The 21,970-nt window shown below is 41.0% G+C and overlaps 1 protein-coding gene across 1 annotated transcript; it reads left to right on the top strand.

Annotated features, from left to right (window-relative positions):
* Positions 1-404: 404 nt before the first annotated feature.
* On the top strand, positions 405-21,148 carry sdc3 (syndecan 3). The gene is made up of 5 exons (XM_027027493.2): positions 405-789; positions 13,058-13,145; positions 14,227-14,882; positions 15,173-15,398; positions 17,265-21,148. The coding sequence occupies exons 1-5, from the start codon at positions 736-738 to the stop codon at positions 17,429-17,431; spliced, it is 1,191 nt and encodes a 396-aa protein (XP_026883294.2). The 5' UTR covers positions 405-735; the 3' UTR covers positions 17,432-21,148.
* Positions 21,149-21,970: the final 822 nt, after the last annotated feature.

Genomic DNA, 21,970 nt, shown 5'->3' with positions numbered 1-21,970 from the left:
TGGGACCCCATATTTTTGCGCTACGCCACTGTTTAGAGATTGTGACAGTATGGTTCTTTGTGAACCTTAACATATACATTTCTTTGTATCCAATAACTTACTAGTTAGGGTGAGCCTTTCACAGACAAATTACACGGTTTTATTAATATTTCACGTTCATCATGTTCTCCGATGGTCGATTTTGTTCAGCTTTTATATTTGCTCAACAAAATACAGATAAAACGTGAATTCTGTTAGTCACACTCCCAGAAACGTTTGGAATTGTCCATCATTTCGACATGCCACCACACAAACTGGTGGTCACATCCTGACAAACCTGTTTCCACACGATGCTGGTGCTCACGCTGGCTGCAGGGGGCATCGTCATCCGCAAGACAAAAATCCACACAAATCCCATCTTGCTCGCGTGTTAGCAGGGGTGTGGGGAGAGAGAGAGAGAGAGAACGAGCGAAAACTAAAGAGTCGAGTTCACTAATTGTGAATCTAACAGGACCCGAGCACGAAAAGTCAGGGGATAGAAAGGAACTGGCCACGCAGTGCTCCTTGGTCTTCGCTTGGTTTAGCGGGATTAAATCCTTCAATCTCTGAGGCATACGGATGTACCGACGATCGGCCGGACCAGATTTGGATACTGAAAACTGAGTAAAAGGTTTTGTTCCCCCCCACCTTTTTCTGGAGGCAAAGCGGGGGCGAGCGCGCAACCACCGCGTTGCCGACACAAGCGTCTGGAGCGCCATGGAGCTCCCGTGCTGGATAACCCTCACGCTGCTGCTCGCGCAGTCCGTGTCGGTAAGCAGGACAACCCGCCACGCGCTGTCGAGCCCTATTGTTACCTCAGCACAGACGCGGTCAGCACGCGCACAAGACGGCGTGTTCGTGCGTGGGCCACCCGTGGCAAAATCAGCGCGTGCTTATGTGCGCATACGTTGGCATGATTACTCGGAGTCCTTTGTATCCGTGCATGACTGATCTTCGGTGCTCGGACCTGAATCTTGGAGCCGACCCATATTTGTCTGGTGATCGTAGCCAGCGCGTCTCGTGCGGCCCGGGGTATATTGTCTACATGTGTGCCTGCCCGTCACGGTGGCGCATTAGATGAAACCCGCCTGCATGGCGACGGGTGATGCGGAGTTCCCTCGTCTAATTTGTTCCCTTGTCTGTATTAATAGACTTTTTATTAGTGGGTTGGTAGGTTGGTATTGTAGGTCAGGGACACAGAGTGGGCTGTGTTGATGCGCATCTCCTCTTCCTGTGTCTGAGTTGTGTTGGGGGGTTTGTGTGCGCGTGCGATGGCGCGCGTTTTGGGTAAGCTACAATTAACGTGTCCCATCTAATTACGCGCCTTTGTTCTTCATTTTGTTTATTTGGCACGTTGGTGGACTCGGTCCACGCATTACCATGCGGTGGTATAGGCCGGGAACCACGGGGTGGGGTAGGAAGAACGCAGCGGAGGCAGGGTAGCGCGAGAAAGATGACGTCATTGGGAATCGCAAACGTGCGGGGGGGGGGGGGGATTATAGATGCTGCGCGGCGCGTTGGAAACACCTTAGCGCGGCATGTTGTTCAGTTGTTATGATAAGAAAATATTTATGCGTATTAAAGAAATGATCTTAATATGAGAATAAACATACCTGAGGTCCGTAAATGGGTCACTGCTCAACGCTCAAATAAGTTATTTTTCACAAACGTTTTTAAAAAGCTTTAAGTTTTTCTCATAAACATTGTCACTTAAAAATGGAATACATGTGTTCCTCGTTTTCTGTCTGTGTCCTCTCTCTCACCTCACTAGTCACTTTATAAGCACACGTCATTCTGGTGGGCCGAAATAAAGTTTCTAAGTAATTCGTTCAATTTTATTTTATTTATTTATTTTTTACCAGCCAGAGGTTGAGGTATTCCTGAAAGGAAGTCAGATGTGAATCTGTTTAGAGATTTCATATCCTATATATTCCTGTTTGCCAAAGTTTAATTTAGATCTGGCAATGCAGCTAAACGGACACACCTCCCTTCTGCTGTGATGTGTGTGCGTGCGTGTGCTGAGGATCATGTTGGTCAGTACTGAATCAGTGTTTTGTGCTGCAGACGACAAAGACAACCATAGAGAGAGGAGGAGGAGAAAGAGAAAACAGTTGAGAGGAATGTTTGAAGCAGTTGGGCACAGGAAATTTCTATGATCCTCTCATTTAGTGCTTACGTATACACACAAGCACAACTACAACAAAATGCTGGTTCACTGGGCTAAAGCCATGTCATATAGGCTAAGTGTGCATGCCATACAGGTGGGTGGCGATAAGGAGGTCTGAATCCAATGGGATGCACAAATGTATGTTCCACATGAGCATGTATGCAGAATTCATACTTGTGATATATTTTTTACTTTGCTATAATTCTAATTTTTGATATGCAATAGGCTCTAAATGCATTTAATTGTTTAACTGTACATTGGTTTAGAACACAGATCTCTGAAAGTAGTTTTTGCAGCTAAAATAAAACTATAAGATTGGATGTGCAAGACCTACTTAGAAATTTGTTTGTCATTATCTGCTTTTATTTACTCTCATAAAAGGAGGATTTTGTTTGCCTATCAGATTTAGATGCATTTAAGCGGAGTGTGAATACATGATTCCCATTAAACAGCACATTTAATTGGGAAAGAGCAGTTCATTGACAGTCGTAGGGCAGGCAGGCTCCTCACAGCAGCTTCCACGAGGAATTAAATGAGCTGTTTCACACTCGCCTCCCTTTGACCTCCATCAAGCCAGGACACTGCTCCTCTGAGGCAGCACCAAAGATGTTGCATGATAACAGGTGAAATCCGGGTCATGGCACCAATGTGGATATTTTAGCACTCTACATATGTTAAACTTTTGAGTTAGGCTCTTGATGAAGTGCTTGTTAGTTGATCGAGTAATTGTGAATGTGCCATTGCTATGACAACGTAAATGTTTGAAGGTGTTAGGATATTAGCTTATTTACTGGTGCAGAGTCAATATTCCATATCCTTAAAATGACAAAAGCAGTATTTAAATAGAAAATTAAAAGAAATAAAGAAAGAGAGGGGGATGTAGAATGAGACAGAGAGAGGGAGAAAGCAATTGGATGGAGAAGTGCAAGGCTGCTTGCTCTTTCCCAGGAGACTGTTCCCTACCTGCTCACTACAGTCGCCATGACGACCACAGAGCACAGTACAGTCACAGCTTTATAGCAGTCTCTCCCTCTCTTTTTTTCTCCCTCACCCTGTCTCTCATCTTTCTCTCCTCCCTCTCCTTCTGGATCTGCCTTTCTCTTTCTTTTTTATCTCTCTTTCTCTGTCTTTCCGCGTCTCCTTTCCCCTGTTCCTCTCTCAGTTGCTAATTAAGATGCTGCTCCAGTCTAGTGGGGGAAGGGAAAACCTCTCTGCCTCTACCTGGGAGACATGGATGAGGGCGGGGAGGGGTGGAGAAAAGGGTGATGTAAACGACAGTGTGTGTTTGTGTGTGTGTTTAATGTCTGTGTGACCTTTCCATGGATAACATTATGTTTTAGATGTGTGCATGGTGTCTGTAAATGGTCGTTTGTGAAAGTGTAAGTCCCTGAAAGACTGCAATGTGATGGTGGATTTTCTCTTTCAAAATGGTGGGCACTTGTGTGCCCCAAATCTCTGTGCATTTGTGTGTTTGCTGAGCTATAATAAGACTTTAAATTAGAGAGCATTGGTGGGAGGGGCCCAAAAGCCACAATGAATTTAAAAATGTTTCATCGAGCTGCTCTATAAATATGAATACAGCTACTATAGCCAGTAGGACACTCCTTGCACAGAGAAAGAGGGAGACTGTGTGTGTGAGAGAGAGAGAAAATGCATGTGAGTATGTGGAGTATGTGTGTGCTCTCTTCTTTTGGTCTTTGTTTGTTCTGCAGATATTTTCAAGGCTTCTGGCTGAGAGTGGGTGGGGCTTGTGACACGTTTCCGTGGAGATAGAGGACCCACTTGGATAATTGGGTTAATGAGATGTTAGGGGCATGGCAGTGGACCCTGTGGAGCTCTGGAATGTTGTTAATTTTTCAGTGGTAGGATGGGGCAGGGTGAGCATTAGTAAAACACTTAAGACAACACAGCATCCCACTGTTAGAGGTATAAATATTTTTAATGATGATAATAATAATTAGGAAAAAATTACATGATACGTTTTCTGTCACTTGTATGAAACCTACTGTGTGGCGCTGTGTGTGTGAGAGAATAGAAAAGAGGATGCATGTATGTGTGCATGCATGTATGAGTATGAATGAATGAATATTTGTGCTCTCTACTTTTCTGAATGTATTAGGAGATGTCATAGAGAGAGGACCTTAAATAATTTAACACTCAGTCTCCTTGAAGGGAAGAACAAAAAGGGCATCATATTGTAGAATACACCCTCAGACACACATGCACACTCAACACAGTCACATTGTGAATTATATTGTCAGTCAGTTGAAGAAGATGACTTCAGAAATGAATTAATTCATGCAGGCACAGCCCTATTTCAATAAGCAGTCACTTGGGTGATGGTGAGAGAATTCTGTTGCCCAGGAGATGGGATGCTGTTTAATATCACCCAAATATAAGTATTGTTGACCACCCACACCATCACACCTGCACACCAGATTAGGAAAGAGAAAACACTGTGTGTCTGCTTGGCTTGCCTCATACATCAGGGACCCACATTTTGGCTGTCTGGGAGTGAATGTGCCTCCGCACAGCTTATTTTGAGATTTTATTTATAGACAGTGAAGGGAAAAGAGAGGAAAAGTGGTACTTTACTCTCAAAATGCAAATGTGTACACAGACTACACACAGCTTCAAAATTCTGGGTTGTGGTTTTTTTGTTGTTGTTGTTGTTGTTGTTTTTTATTGCCGTGTGTCTGCATTGTCAAGTTGGAGGATTTCGGACCACAACGTTCACGTCCGCACTCTGTTCATTTTTATTCCCTGTTTCCTTTTCCCCCTCTCTGTCTCTTTCTCTCTCGCACACATACGCACACACATTGTAACTTCAGTTGCAATTTTATTACATCACAATTTTTTGTGATTTTTGTAACGTTTTGTGAAAGTCCCAGAGAGTGGGAGAGATGTGAGAGATTGGTGAGCACTGATGTGCAAATTGATGTGGCATCCTTACAGCTCAGCTCTAGCTGCATCCGAGACTGCCTGCCAGTTTTAGATAAGCGGGCTGGTCAAATAAGCATTCTGTAAATGTGTGTTGTGTGCATTTTTCTGACCTCTTAAAAATGCTGAAGCTTAGATGTGTAGCTTCAGAGGTTATCTATATACCTTGCCAAAACTGTTGGTGTGGTGTTTTCATAAACACAAAATCCAAGCCTATAAACCTGAGTGTGCACATTAATGGTTCAAGAGGGTGATCGGTGAGCATGCAAATCTCTGAGATACAGTTTGGGGCCCACAGGAACAAGTGACAGCTAAATAAACTAACTGAATTCATCACATAAAAGTCCTGCTTGTTTGATATCTCTTTACTACTGGAGTGACTTTTTGAATTACAAAGTAAAACCTTGAGATTCAACCCAGCCATCTTGGTGTGAAAGGACCACAAATATATTCCTTGCTTTTAAGCATTTGACAGTGTGTTATGGGCTTGTATTGTTCTCTATACAAAGGGTGTTTGCAGTGAATAAATAGTACATAGTAGTACATGGCTACCTAGTTACATATGTACAAAGGGGCTCAGTAAATCCTTTTCCATATTCATAAATGGTTATATAATAAATTACATTGTTATATTAAATGGAGAAGTTTGAACTACAGGGGAAAGAGAACCTGAAATAACTGATTTGGTAATTGTGTCTGGAGTGCCACAAAGTCCACCATTTTCCAGGGGATCAGAGGAAAGAGGAGACCACAGAAGCTGTAGGCCCCAACAGGAGGGTTAGCATTTAGTTGATGCGTCTAGCCAAAGTGACTTATAATTATGACTGAGTGGACCTTGAGAAATTGAGGGTTAAGGGACTTGCTCAAGGGCCCAACAGTGGCTACTTGGCAGTGGTGGGGCTTGAACCAGCAACCTTCCGTTTAAAAGTGTAGTACCTTAACCACTAAGCTCAATGAGAAATGCAGGATGATAGCAAATGATAACATAGGGACCATCACAGGGAACATGTGTTGTGAAGAGACCTGGGACTGCCATTGCTGTCACTACAGTTTGTCATGTTGCTCATTGACTGGTCACAATACAAGAGCCAAACAACATTTAAATCAACGTCCAAATGTGTGAGTGGACTTTCTGGCTTATGACTTGTAGTCAGATGTGGGCCACTCTACTGTTTTCACAGGAATTACTTTGTTCTCATCCGACTGCACCTTTCCATTCACTCTTAAGTTCTCAGCAATCTTATAATTGTTGATCAGCACAGATCTCTCTTTACCTTGCATAGAACATCATGTATTTCCAGGTTAAATGATGACAGAATTTTATCAAAGAGATGGAGAGGTATAAGGGGATCTACTGTGAATATTGTTTATTAAGCCTATATAATCACTCATCTTGAGAATGAAAATACAGTAACAATTATAGGTACAGGTTTGTAAGTTATTTAATTATGTGTTTACACTTTTTCTCCCAAATTGTTAATTTAGTGAGACAGTTCCTTAAGTTGCACATCTGTACAAACACCAGGTGTGGGCATGTTTCCATTGTTCCCTTGCAATGAGAATACTGTGGATGTCCTTGAATGCAGTCCACCATGAATAGTGTGTGGCACAGCTGGGACTCAAAGTCTGAACCCCAGTTGTAGGGCATATGGACATCTGTGGACAGGATATATATTCTTTTTGCAGCTATGTGGTGTTTTGGAAATTGCACTTTTGCTGCTTTGATGCTACTCTGTCATCAGAATGTTGAGATATAGCCAAGCAGATAATATTTGGCCAAATAAAGCAGGAGAAAATGAGTTACAGTATTCCCAGAGAAGGAGAACATGAGTGAAATCTTTTATTCAACTGCACACTGGGTTGAATAAGATATGAAGGTTATCTGAATGCTGTGAGTAAAAATGAAATGTCATGGTTGTCACTGTTTTGGTTGTTTTATGCATGCAGAGTGCCAAATGTCATGTTTGAGTTATTTTATGAGAGACTGCAATAAGTTTTGTTTTTTTTTAATGATTTTATGATTCAAAACAAGCTTATCTGTAACAAATGTTTTGCGTGTTTTTGTACGGTACTATTTTGGCAACAATAATCATGGTGTTGGGTAGATGTTTATTAAAATGATATTAATATTAAAAGCAAATATAATATTTCAAAAAAAGCCATATAATTTATGCTGTGTTCAGAGTCATGGGAAATGGAATATGAATGAGTAGATGTGCTTCTGTTGAGTCTAGTTCTCTGCCAAGTGCCTAAATGCCAGACTGAGAGACACACACCACACACACACAGTTACAATTCTGAAAGAATAACTGTTCCTCAGTTTCATAATCTTCAGATGGTCAGGATCTCAAAGGCAGTGGACTTGAGCAGTTTCTGCGGTTCCCTGTAAGAGATGTGCTCTGACTGGCATTACTCCAGGAGCTGTTAATTGACCCACACAATACTCATTATAGAACAGAGATAAACTCTCCTTTTAAAGCTGAAAATGATTAACAATAAAATGGGATTTCTCGGTTGCACAAAGTATAGTCTTAGAGTCCAGTTTGTGGCAATTTGATGAAGGTCATCTGTGAAGCTTGTGATGATATACTAAAGGCTGCAGTGGTGTGAGTAAAACATGTTAGGAAGATGAGAAAATCTCCTGATGGGCTGGAGACATGCTCTTTGTTCTAATGTATCAGTTTATCAGGGATCTGCTATTGTGAATGGTTTTGTCACTGGAATTGAAGCTGAAATTAATCTGCAGTGGCACTGAGGATCTTGGGCCATGATTCTGGAATCCTAGAAGTAGGACACTTAGACTGGTTACCAATATAGTATATAACTTAATACACAAACAAAATCTTATAATATGAGCAGGTCTGACTTTTCAGAGTCTCAAATAACCTATCTATGAGACAATTCTACTCATATGAGACTCTTTTGGGGTCTCTGACCTTTTGATGAGTCAGGTAGTAACACCAGCTGCTTAAAATCCTCATGCATGTTGTGCCTCCTGTGTTGACAAATCTAGGCAATCAGGAGAAAATTTTTGAAGTGGCAACATGTAATACTGGGTGAATATGTGCTGATCAAGTGTTTGTAAAAGTGAATAAAGCTTGTGTGTGTGTGTGTGTGTGGGTGTGTGTGTGTTTGTGTGGGTGTGTGTGTGTTTGTGTGTGTGTGTGTGTGTGTGTGTGTTTGTGTGTGTGTGTGTGTGTGTGTGTGTGTGTGTAACTGAGAGAAAGACTAAAAACTGGCACAACAGTAATCAATCTCTGTCAGACTTCTTCCCTCTCATCTACTTTTGGTAAATTTGAATGTGCGCTCTTAACATATCATGTATGGAACGTGATACCGATCGAACTGTGAAAGCTGAGACACACACATCCTCCCACTGGCCAGTGCTGCCAGTAATGGAGATTACTCTGACTAATCCAACAGTGTGAGGTTGAAAGATCACCTGCTGTAGGAAGGGCAAAATCACAGAGGGAGGGAGGGAGGGAGGGAGAGACGTTTAAATACTGTTACTGAAGAGCTTAGTAGCTGAGCAAGAATTGTAGACAGACTAGAACACTCACCATAACCAAGTCTATGGATTATATACATACGCATGTACCCAAGACAAAGAATAAAGATGGAGAACGTATAGATCTCAGCCATCGCAGCAAGACCTCAAACTGCATCAAGCTATCCACTTTCCAAACACCACTATTTGTTCTCTGTAAATGTAATATGTCTGCTTTTGTATTGGAGAGAATGTGTTGCTGCTAACCAAAATTATCTAGAAGGGCTGAATTTCTCTCGTATGAGATTCATTTAGAAGCAAATGTGACTTTCATTTTGCCCACACACACACACACACGCCCACACTAATGCTATAACATGACTTGATGGCAGCAGATTTAATCTTGAATGATATTTCTTCTGCCTACTATTCGTGAGTGCCTCCTAACGTATAAAGCATTGTATGATAGTATGCTAACATTTGGAGCTAAGAGCATGCGCTGTGAACATAGCCAAGCTGGCAATTTATAGCCAGATAATAATAACAGCAAGAAAAGAGAAAAAGAACAGGCTGCTGAAGATAGTCCGCCAGCCTCTAATTTTGCAAATTGCATGGAAGTGGGAACCGTTCATTTAACAATCAGTGTAGGGACTGCCCACATTGTGGGGACTGCCATACTGGAAAATTGTAATTTATGAACACATACTCAGAAGCACACACAAACACAAATAAATATATAGACACCTTAAAAAGCGCAGCTTTTGCTCCTACTGTCAGGTGTCCATGAGGAGTGTTTGCTGTGTGTATCGGGCTAGGTCATGGGAGGGCATTGTAGTGATTGTTTTGATGAGAGTGTTTAGTATACTGCACTATAGTGCAGATTGGGAAGGGTGCGTTCAGTTAAAAGGTGAAAAAAGATGTTAATCCACAGTTTTGCAGATTTGACTCCAGGATTTAAAATTAGGACTCAGAGAATTTGGTTTGACAGGTTGCCGCCATTAAAAAGGTTGTTGTGAGTTCTCATCCATTATTTCAGTATAGTGTTTTTCATTAACTTGCACATGACAGCGTTTTCTTGCACTAAGAAGAAGCATATCGCTGGACTGAGCTGCAATCCTTCTCTTTGTTTAAAATTCCCAGGACCTACATTTGTTAAATACTTTTCCAATTCAAAACCTTTCTGAAATACATCTCCTTTAGTTTGAGGGACAAAATTAAGATTGTCTGCAAAGATATGGGAACTGTGGAGTTAGTTTCTCTCACAGATTCACACACTGAACAGCAGGGGCTTATGGGAAAGAGGGAGGGCTTTTTACAAGCACAAAGATGGGCCACACACACACACACACACACACACACACACACACACACACACACACACACACACACACACACACACACAAAACTGGCCATTCCCGAGCCCCTGGCTGCATTTTTTAGCCCCTTTGAAAAGTTTCTTAGGAACATGAGAGAAGTTATGATCCACAGGAAGTCCCTACCCAGCTGCCTGAGAGAAAGAGCATTCAGAGAGACTCATTGCATACATGCTCATACACACACACATGCATGACCATTGCACAGGTTTTTTTTTTGCAGGGTTGCCCCAGACATGACTGACACTGGCTATTGTATGTTGGGAAGCATGTTCTAGTGTGTCTGTCAGCAAGGGAGGGAGCAGGAGTGAAGGAACAAGAAACTAGCATAGTTTATTCACTTAATGTAAAATGAGTATTGCATTAATCATTAAGATAACTCGTGGTTTAATCTGAATCTTTATATGCCCCAAACAGTGCTGTAATTGCTTTTAGGTTTTTTGTTTTTCCTAATAATATCAGGCTTTATATGCTGTATAAAGGGTTATTGAGATCACAAGCATGAAATGTTTATGCAGGGCAGTTGTGCTAGCAGCTAGCACACAGGGGGAAGATGTAGTGTGGAGTTTCACATGCATGCATTTGACATATCTTAATCCCATGGGATTAGGTGATTGCTTGTTGGTGGGATTAAGCACTGTCTATGGTAACAGCTGTCTACTCTACACATGTACACACACACTTCCAAACTTGACAGAGTGGTGCAGACATAATTTTCAGTGGCACAAGTTCTGTAATGATGTTGAGTAACGTTGGGTGTTTTAAGTGTGTGTGTGTGTGTGTGTGTGTGTGAGAGAGAGAGAGAGAGAGAGAGAGAGATCCTGTAATGAAGTCTTTTCCTAGTGGTCAGGTTTCCTCTGGCCTTCACAAAACATTAGTGATCTTTGCTCCTACTCTATCCATGCTTTCCTCGCTCATTCTCTCTCCCTCTCTCTATCATTCTCTTTACCGCTCTCATTCTCTCTATAATCCTCTATCATCCTCTCTCTCTCTCTCTCTCTTTCTCTCTCTCTCTCATTCTCTCTCATTCACGGGCTGTTGGCTAGCAGCCAGTGTAAATCACTAGTGAGTCACAGCAATTCATCAGAACCAGGCTGGAGAGGGAGAGCAGATACATTGAGGCTGTGAGCGACATGGAAATGGATAAACCTGTCCACGACAGCTCATTTATGCTGAGCCGTCTTCTCTAGCTACTCACTCTCTTGCTCCCACAAACACACTAGTCAGAGTCTGACCCCCACAATCAGAGCCATGGCTGAAAACCCAGTCATGGCCAGGTCTACCACTTAATCATGCATTATGCCAAAACCCTAACAAACAAAAACAACAAAATCCTATCATTACAGACATTGCAATACAGAGGCACAGAAACACACAGTGAATGCTCAGAGATACAGAGTCTCTGATCGATAGGCTCAGACAGCGAAACCATAAGTTTCTTTTTTTTTTTTTTTTGGTGATATTGGTGCATTTTGATCAGTCATATTAAAAAAGGCTCTTAGTTGACCTGGTCTGCAGTTATTTTGTGTCTTATGGCACACTTGTATTTTCCCCATGGAAAATGATTCTATATACGAACCATAGTGGGTAAAAATTGTAATTTTTTCAAAGGGAAGATTAATGAAGTATTGGATGGATATTTTCTAACCATTCAGCCTGTGGTTATGCATAACTTTGCAGTGTGGGATACATGCAATGTCTATTTCAGCAGGGCCCTGCAGTAAAAACATGTGGTGCATGTTTTGTTATCCGAATCTTAAATTTCATTCTGTGACACCTTTAAAAAATTTTTTAATTTGGACTGTTTTGACAGCTGATGTGGTGATTTCTCTGTGTGTGCGCACACGCGTGTGTGAGTGTATGTGGTATGTTTGGAGACTCTTGGCCTCTCGTGGTGGAAGCTCTGTGAGTGTGAGCTGGGGGAATGTGGGGGGTTGTGTTTTAATGTTTTGGGGCTCTTGCCAGGATTCTGGCCAGCCAATCATATCACACATGGGGGATGGGAGGAAAGGGGATAAAGACGAGGGAAGAAAAAGTGGAGAGTAATGAAAGAATCATAAAGGAAGTGGGCCAGAGGCATCTGGGGCACAGAGAGCAGAGTGGGAAGACCTGCTGGTGGAGCAGTGCTGAACTCTCATGTCATTTTGTTATATTAATGATCGCTGCATATCTTTGCAGCTCCTAGTTGGGATGTTTATTGATAATTTGTGTTCAGTTGTAAGTTAAAAATAAAATCACTTAATAAATATGGTCAAATGTCCATTCAAAGAAAACAAGCAAGATTGATTTTGGGCCAAAGTTCTGTAGTCACTGATGGGTTTTCACTAATCTAAGGTATTAATCTTGTATTCAGTAATCTAAAGTACTAATATGGGATTCAGTAATCTAAAGTATAAATTTAGTATTCAGTAATCTAAGATATTAGTCTAGGGTTCCTCTCTTGATTGTTTGTGACTGAGAGTCTGCTGACAACATAGGTGTTAGAGAATGTTTTTTCCTGCTGGATGTAGAACCTACTTTAAGAGGGGAAACTGGGTTAAAGGCAAGGGTTGCCCCTAGCAACGGGCTTCCCTGTAAAATGGCTCCCCACACTAGACCTTCCTGTTCACACATCCTCAGACATACAAACATGCACAGAGCAGTGAATGAATATGATCTTGCTTATAAATTAAGGCCATGCAAACTTTTACACTAAGTAAAAAATATTAGATTACCATCATTCAAGAGAATTAAAATTCATCATGAATGCAATTGCCAGCAAAAAAATCAACTCAACTGCCTCAGACTGAACATTTAAACAAAGTATTCTGTATAAACTCACCTGAGGTAGATTGTGTAAACTGTTAATGTAAACTCACCCGAGGTAGACTATAAACTCGCCTGAGGTAACAATCATCTGCATCATTGCATCTTGACCAATTGATTTTTTCATGTTATATTTATTTTCTGTTTTTTTATGTTATAAAATGTAATAAAATAATCAGTTTTCAGGTCTGTGTAGTGTACTGATGAGAATGTATAAACAACTGTCATTTGCTTCATTAATGTCCTTTTTCCGTCCCTCTCTTCTAGACACACCGTATCTCTTCAGTGGATGAGGAGAACTCTGGTATGGAGCCCTACGATGATGAAGACTTTTTCTCTGGTTCAGGCTCTGGCTGTGAGTTTGTGTGTGTCTGTGTGTATCTGTGCATGTGTCTGTGTGTGGTGAGAGGAGAGTGTATATGTATATATGGTTGTTTACCCTACACGGAGAGTTAAAACGTTGATCTCACCGAACATTCTGGCAAAGTGCTCTATTAGAATTAAGTAAGAATACAAATCCTTTTTGTTGTTAATGTCAGAGTTACGGCTGAGCATTTTTACAGTTTTAGTATTAAAACGATGCGTATAACCACACAAATGTTGTTATATTAAACAAATGAAGGTCTTTGTAAAACAGTGAGTCTGAGTGCATGAGCTTGGGACATGGACAGTAAATCTGGATTTGTGTGAATTGCATAGTAGGTGACAGCTGCATTATTTAAAAGTCCAACACTGACACCCAATCTCCATTCCAGCTGGGATGATTTTCTCAACACCGTTTCATCAATCTCCCCCCCAACACACATACACACACACACACACACACACACACACACACACACACACACACAGTTTCCACAAGTTCTTATGAAGGTTTCAGCTCCCGCTTTGTGTACTATAAGATCCACAGTAAAGTTGCACATTGTTACAAGCTCTCTTGTCCATTAAGATAAATAAAGAACACTGCTGTGAGTGTGTGTGTGTGTGTGTGTGTGTGTGTGCGCGTGTATCTTCCTGCATGATCACCTAATTTGCAGACATTTAATTACATCACTGTAAATAGGGTCACTCAATCAGATGGAATCTGGGTGTGCACAGCTTTATTCCTCTGTGTGTAGATGTGTGCATTCCATAGTAATAGTTTTTCCTCAGACCTATAAAAGAAGAATTAATTGTGGTGCAGTTGTGTGTGCATGCTTTTAATGCAGTGTATTTGCATGGTACTGTGTTTATGTGGGAGCACAGAATGTCCTTGGGTTTTGGATAATTACTGTACAATGTATTTTCAAAATTCTGGTCAGTATTTTGCAAGGGCTATACGATAGCCATGCAGGCAATTTTAGCAAGATATCATATCTCATTAAAGTGGTGAAAATAATGATCTCTCTTTCTCTCTGTCTGTCTCTTCTACTTTCTTTTGCACTGTCTCTCTACAGTCCCAGAGACAGGTGTAAGTCCCACTGCAATGGTTGTGTCATTCACCACAGAAGAGCCTCTCCCACTTTCAACAACCCAGGCCACTGGACCCATCCCCTCAGCACCCCCAGCTGCAGAACCCAGCAGCACGCCATCGCCAGAAACCGAGCGAGAGAGCGGTGTGGAGTGGGAGACAGAAAGCGAGAAGGAGAGGGAACCGGAGATGGAGATGGAGAGAGAGCAGGAGCTGGAAAGGGAGCAGGAGAGAGAAAGAGGAAAGGACAAAGAACGTGAAAGAGAGAGAGAGCAGGCAAGGACTACAGGTGTGCCCAGAGCCCCTGCACTTCCAGTGGTGACCACAGACTCTTCACTCACTCTGGCTGAGACTACTGTACCTGCTGACACAGAGGACCCTAGCACCACTGAAGAAGAGGATCTGTTTATCACCAAGGAATTGTCCCCTTTCAATTCATTCAGCACAGAGGAGACCATTACAGAGGATGTCACAACCAACGAAGTTCTTCCCACCACTGTTGCCTCCAGTACAGCTCAGCCAACCACTATTCCAACCACACCCAGCACTGCCCCTCAACATCCACGGAAACCACAGGCCACGCCCAGCAGAGTCACTCCTGCTGAAAGCAGCACACATCCAGTGTTAACCTCTACTATACAGGTAATACAACTCAGAAGACAGTTTGTCTCCTGTGGGGTTCTGCAAGGAGCCTTTCAAGAGAAAGTTTTTCTGCTGTTCTCTTTTTATGAATAAAATGACTAAATTGTTGATGTCTGATTAAATTGTTTAAAAACTATTTACTATTTACACTCACAGGAGGGTAGAATAATTGTGTAATATAAAAAGTTTTTTTTTTTTTTAGAACTAGTCAGAATATTTGAAACTTTTTACTAAACCAAAATTATTCTAGTTTCTTTAAAATTAGTTTTATTTTTCTCTTTTTCTTTCAGGGGAGAGCTCCAGATGCAACACTAAATAATGAAGTTGCAGGGGCAGGTCCCACCGAGGAGGATGGGACTGGAGAGGACGGTCAGTACGGCAATGAAGTGAGGCATGACAAAGGTGCACCGGACATGGCAGCAGAGCCTGATTTGACTGGCAACACAGTAGATACAGGAAGTTCAGCTGCTCAACTTCCTCAGAAAAACATTCTGGAGAGAAAAGAAGTTTTGATAGGTGAGATGAACCTCTGAACTATTTCAAATGGTAGTTATCTGTATAGACGGGTTTTTAAGAACACTACATCCAAAAGAGTCCAAAAGTCTGAGTCTCCTGTGAACAATTGAATAATTTGGCACTGGGTTAGTTTTCAGCAGAAAGAATTTCTCAAACCACTGCACTAGGCTTCTATCACACTGGCCACTTTTACATGAGGTCTCAAAACTTTTTAGTAATAGGATTCATAAGAGTCATCTTAATTGGAAAACACCTCATATAAACACCTCAATCAGAATAGAGTACTTTGAGCTCAATCCAAATAATTTTTTTAATCCAATCAAAGGAGATTATGAACTCTTTAAATAGTCCAGTAAAACCAGTAATGTTGGCTTGCATCGGTCATCTTTCACAACAGGAGCCTTTGCACAATTATATGCTGATCAAGAAACTATGGCAAGTGCAAGTCTGGTGTTCTTAGACTCTTCTGCTCTGTGAGATCACCACTGTTGTACTGGGCTCCTTTCAATAGTTATACTGTTAAACCCTGATGATTACTATCAGTTTTTTTCTCTCTGTTTCCTTCTGTCCGTTCTATGATATAATTTAATCTTTGTTTGACTCATCATTCCCCTTTGTCCATTTGTGGAGGTATTTTGTGTCATTTTTTTCCTGAGTTTAATGCTGTGTGTTCTTGTCTGTTTTATCTCTAGATCTCAGTTGCTAGGTTAAGGTATATCTACATCAGAGGTCTCATTCATTCCATTTAACTTCTTAATTTTTGATGATTCAAGATGAATGTGAAATGCACTTCAGTTAATAGTTGTGTTCCCTTTTGTAGAGCTTGCAGTTTGTATAACTGCTCCTTGTAAAAATGTCATTATGTCAATATGATCATAAATATATCACCATAATAATTTTCTGCTAATGTATTTATGGTGGAAATTGCACTGTGATGTAAATAATTATTTTAGGGGTGCTCAACTCCAGTCTTGGTGATTATCTTCCTGTGGACTTTAGTTCCTACCGTAATATAATATATAATCAATCCTTCCTGTTATCAAGCCCTTCAGTAGCTGAATATTAAAGCTAGGTTTGTTGGAACTAAACTCTGCAAGATCTCTAGGACCTGATTGAGGATCCCTGAACCACATCAAGATATCTGTCATTTATGAAGCTATTTTTCAAGTGGTCTCCTTGGCAAGTCTCATTAGCCTTGCAACACACAACACTCAACATACTGAATACCATTTCATACTCTGTCACAGTTTATAGACCATCATGAACCTCATGGAGGTTTGTCCACCGGACCTGTGCTGGTCCTACTGTGGGGAACACACTCCTCACCTGTCTTAGTCCTGCTGTGGAGAACACACTCCACACCTGTCTCCTTCCTTTCTTGCTGTTTCTCCCTTCATCGTGATCTCTCTTTCTTATTTATCTCACATGTTGTTTCCCTCTCCTCAGCAATTCTGAGGGGGGGGGGACTTGTTTGCCTTTGTAATTGCAGACATCCTGGTATTAAGTAAAGCTGAGCTCTAAGGTAGCACAATATTAGTGGGTACTTATCCAGACCCCCTCCTCAAATTAGTTGAATATTTATATTAATACACTAGAATCTTTGCTGGAAAAGCAAATTTTAAAGTCTCACTTCTCCTTCCCCCTGTTTACGAATTTGTGGAAATTTGGAAATTTGTGCTTGTTCACCTCTTTCTTTCTATCATTCATCTCTAGGTGTGTACAAACTATATTACTACACACCATATTAGCAATGTAAACTGAACATCTTAATATTATGTATTCACTTTGTAAGTTAAAAAAGTGCAAAATATTTGTACGTACGATTGTCAGTAATAAGAATGTTTTTCTCTTCCTTCGTGTGTCCAGCGGTGATTGTTGGTGGTGTAGTGGGGGCACTCTTCGCTGCATTCCTGGTTATGTTGCTTGTTTACCGGATGAAGAAGAAAGACGAAGGCAGCTACACCCTGGAGGAGCCCAAACAAGCTACAGTCACCTACCAGAAACCAGACAAACAAGAGGAGTTCTATGCCTGAATATCCACATCCTCTTCTCCTCACATCCCTCCATCCTTCTAGTCTTCTCTCTCTCTCCGACACTTCTTTCTTCCCTTCATCTCATTCTTTTTCTCTCCTGACTCCCTCTTTTCTCCATGTGAGTGCCTCTCACTCGAAGGACTTGGAACTTTTGTTTGAATGGAAAAAGATAAGCAGAAAAAAAGAAAGTGGCTATGGACAGAATTTTGGGGAATGGGCTAGGGATTCCACACATACACAAAGAAAAAAAACCACCTTTTAAAGTATGTGTTGCTATTGGTATGTTTAGGATTGTTGTTCTATAAAATTATGACCTGAAACGTTTTGTAAAGACACATATGCTCTACAACTGCACAATATTCCTCTCCAGTTGAACATAGAAAAGCATGAAAGAGGGAGTGAGGAGAAAAACAGTGGTCATGGAGGGTCACAGAGGGCTGAGGGCGAGGGCTAAAAACGATGAGAGGGGAATTAAGAGAAGGATAAGATGAATGCCAAGACCAAGCCACTCTGAACAGATCACACATCTTTCTGTCACAAAGATCAAAGGTGAAATGTTGCGTGGTGCCTTCCACTTCCCTGGTGCTAGATGCCAAGCTTGGGCAGAGAACAGTGTGTGTGCCTGATTGTGTATGTGACTGTGTGGCATGACAGTGCTGCCATCTGTGACATATGCACACAGTCCTGCTCCCTCTGCTGGTGAGAGAGTATGTCAGCAAGACTGGCCTCAAATGACTGTAGTACTATTTGTTTGGAGCAGGGAAAAAAACAAAAAGACTGTACAATTTACAGCACATATAAATGTTGAGGAAATATCTGCTGTGAGGGAGCGCATGCAAAGAATCAGAGGACTAACCTCTCCTCTGTACTGTACAAAGACAATTAGTTATCAATAGTAATAATAATCAGTAATATATCAGCAGCTCTGAGTGGAAGGTAAAAGATTATAATAATATTAGTAGTGAAGGATATTATCTATTTAGCTGTGCAGTAAAGGTTTTATTGGTGTAAATATCAACTTTTTAATGTTGATTTATCCTGCTTTTAATTGTTTTTTACTTTAAACTTATAAACATCTTTGCACACATCCTTACTCATATCACTTTAGAAATATAAATCTAAATGGCAACATAATGTTACAGGAAACTAAAGAGGAGTTTAATTTGACACAGTGAACCTTCTTTTCCATCACTTTAGATGAAAGAAAAAAATTAAAGATTTCCCATACTTTGTTTTTAATTTATTGTAAAAAGCACAAGCTTACAAAACTTGGTGTCTCATTTGCTCTTTGACTCTGTCACACATACACCTCACCACCAGAACCTGTCAGTGGTACTCTGGGGAGCTGGAATTTGAATTCAATTCAGACAGGAGGCTGAATTCATATAGTGGGTATTGACTGCGTGATCAGGATTCGAGAAATTAGCTAGGGTTTGGTCTTTAGGTCAGGTTTATAGAAACAGGAGAGGTTCCAGAGGAATATTGTGTTTAATACTGGGGACTTCAGGTTAAAGCTAGAGCTTGGTAAAAAAATCAAGTTTACACAGTTTTCCCGAAAGTGTAAATGTGGTCACTCAGGACATGCCTGGGTCCAAATTAGCTTCTGTGGTTTTGAACTGGAGCTAAAAGGCTAACATGGCTTATGATTAAAGGATGCTTATTGATGATTTTGGTTTCTGTTGCTGGATACACAAAAGCAAGTCTATATAAGATTACTGAACAACTCAATGCATGGTGCTAATTGGAGGTCCTAAGCTTACTTTGTTAGCCTTGCGCTACAAGGGTGAAATTAAATAAGTCCAATTTGGACCCTCATCATGACTGGGCTGACTGACTGCTTCTTGGGCAAGTGGAAAACTAAATGTTGTTTGATTTTGAATTATTCCTTTAAGACATTTCATAGTGCAGACATTTTATTGAGATTGCAGAAGGGCCAGGAACTTTTTTTTTCTGGATGCTTTTGATTATGTTGTTCTCATAAGTCAAAAGTGATGCAGATTGAGGTGATTCAAGCTACATGGCTGCACAGTTAGCGTTAGGTCCACATGCATGATGTAGCAATAATGCAGCTGTTAACATCAACACATTCATATGCTGTCACCCTCAGCAGGGAGAATGTACTGGTCTTTTAAAACCTTGACAAATGCCATAGTATGAGTCCGACTGGCATGGCTGATGTATCGCATCATTTTGTATGCCACAGTAGTGGCTGTCATTTGGGATGGTCTCCGTTACCACCTATAGAGAGCACAGCACAAACACTGAAGCACTGCAGAATGGCCCACTGTGTTCCTTGCGGCCCACTCTAGCGGACCCCTGGTAAACATATCACTTCGACGGGCGGGTTGAACCACACTTCTTAGTACAGCCCATCTATTTTATATACAGAGCTCCATGTAATGGGGCTAAAATGCCTAAGAGTACTAGCAATGGAATTACCCAAGCATCCTCAATTATATCACAGATTGCTTGTGTGCACAACTGAGACTTAAAGAGTGTGAGGGTCATCCTGGGGTAGGGTTGTAGGCATGTGAGGTGGCTGTACATCTATCTAAGATTGTAATATCACAGTGGTGCGCATGCACCTGTAGCTTGAACTTTATATTCTAACCTCTATGATTAGTTCATGCCTGTGTGTGCATGTATGTGCCCATGCTGGCTGGAATGTAGCCGGTGTCCCCCCCCCCCCACCCCCCAGCTCTTCTTCCATTATGAGTAGGCTATTTAATGGACTGGGTTTTCTTTGGTTAGCTGCGTAGCTGAATATAGAAGGAAAGACTGTCCAGTACAAATATCCCTTACCATTTATGTTTAAATGTTGGCTTAAATAATTTGACTAACTGATCTCATTTAGTGAAACAACTCCTAGGACACATCCTCTTACACTCATTACTATAAAGCATGCACAAACATGTGCACGTCCACCTCTGAAAACGACACCGGTCACAACAATTAGAACTGGGACCTTGGGAAATTCCGTACGACCAGTCTGACATTATACACCTATGATTCAATACTCTAATGCTGTCATCAACACAATCTCAGCAATGGCTCATTGGTCATGCCTTTACTTTTACAGTGAGCGTGTTTGCTAGGTCAGTGTATGGATACATAGGATAGTCATAAGGCTTCAGTTATCAAGATGGCATGATTGTTCAGAAATTTTTAAAGGTACAAATTGTTTGACATGGCATTGCACCTTACACGAAGCTTATGATCACTTGTAAGAATGATGTTTGGAATGTCTTTGACATACCATGTACAAAAATGCAAAAAAACAAACAAAAACAAAAAAACAAACAAAATCCCTCTACCAACCATACCACCTGTCTGACCTCTGTACATTTATTACCAACACAAGTGCTCACTCACTTGCCAACTCCAACACCCTCACTTGGAAATGTGCAGCAGTCGCTGTGTGTTAAATTGAATGGTCTCGGTAGAACTTTGGGTTTACTTTGTTTTGTTTTTTTTTTCTACTCATCTACCTGTGACCTGTTTCTCTTTACACCCATGGCCAAATAAGATGTAGGCCTTCATGTGTCTGTGTGTCAATCACAGACCAGCATGGTCTTGATGTGATGGTTGCCCATTGTGTTTTATACATGCACATTTTTAAGAGATGATTTTGATTCTCATAAGTTGGTTTGTGTATAAGGAAGCAAAGTTCTGTCACTAATATGCCACTCTGTTATAAATAAAAGACCTGACTGGGTAGTTCTGGATATCTCTGGTTCTTATTGGTTAGGTATTTCACTAAACAGGTATTTCATGAACACTGTTCTGGACAACAAATGGCCCAGGGTTTTTATTTTGCTAGTTAGGCACCTGGTTCTCAAGGGGAGAGGGGTAGAGGGAGAGAGGTAGCGCTTTTTCAAAGCCAAACAATTAGCAGGTTTTTTTTTTTTTCAAATTGAATTTGAAAACAAATATATTTAAAATGTTTGTTTTTAAATACCATGAGACCTTTGTGAAATTTAATTCAAACATAAAAAGCACAATACCCTCCCTTTCCATGTGGGCTGGGACAGTGATAATAGCTGCCTTGGTGACTGTAGTGTGTAATTAAAACAAGAGTTGCTTTAATTTAAAAACAATGAATGTTAAATTATTTAAATTGTAAGAAAAGACAGTTTAAAGTGAAATATCTTGAAATGAAGGAAATAAACTCATTACTCCAGAGAGCAACAAGAGGAATATCAGAAATGTATAAATATAGTTTGATCTTTCTAAACATCAATGGCTTTTTGCTTCTTTCTTCTCCTACTAACACATCTTATGTTATTTGCATTTATAGCAGACATAAAACACATTCCACCCTGTGCAGTGCTCATCCCAGCTATTTATGACAAGAGATGTCTGAGGAGAACCCTCGGCATAAGTAAGGGAGCCCATGAACCCCAGCTACCATCTGTTTTCCTCTGACCCCCACCAACCTGCCATGCACCATCTGGTAGGAGGTACCAGACTATTTAGTCATGCAAAATCAGACTAAAGGACAATTTCTATTCCAGAGTGGTCTTGCTGCTGGTTTCTACT

Source organism: Electrophorus electricus, chromosome 8 (assembly GCF_013358815.1).
Source record: "Electrophorus electricus isolate fEleEle1 chromosome 8, fEleEle1.pri, whole genome shotgun sequence".
NCBI lineage: Eukaryota > Metazoa > Chordata > Actinopteri > Gymnotiformes > Gymnotidae > Electrophorus > Electrophorus electricus.
Note: the sequence above shows the minus strand (reverse complement) of the source record. Positions and strands in the feature narration are given on the sequence as shown.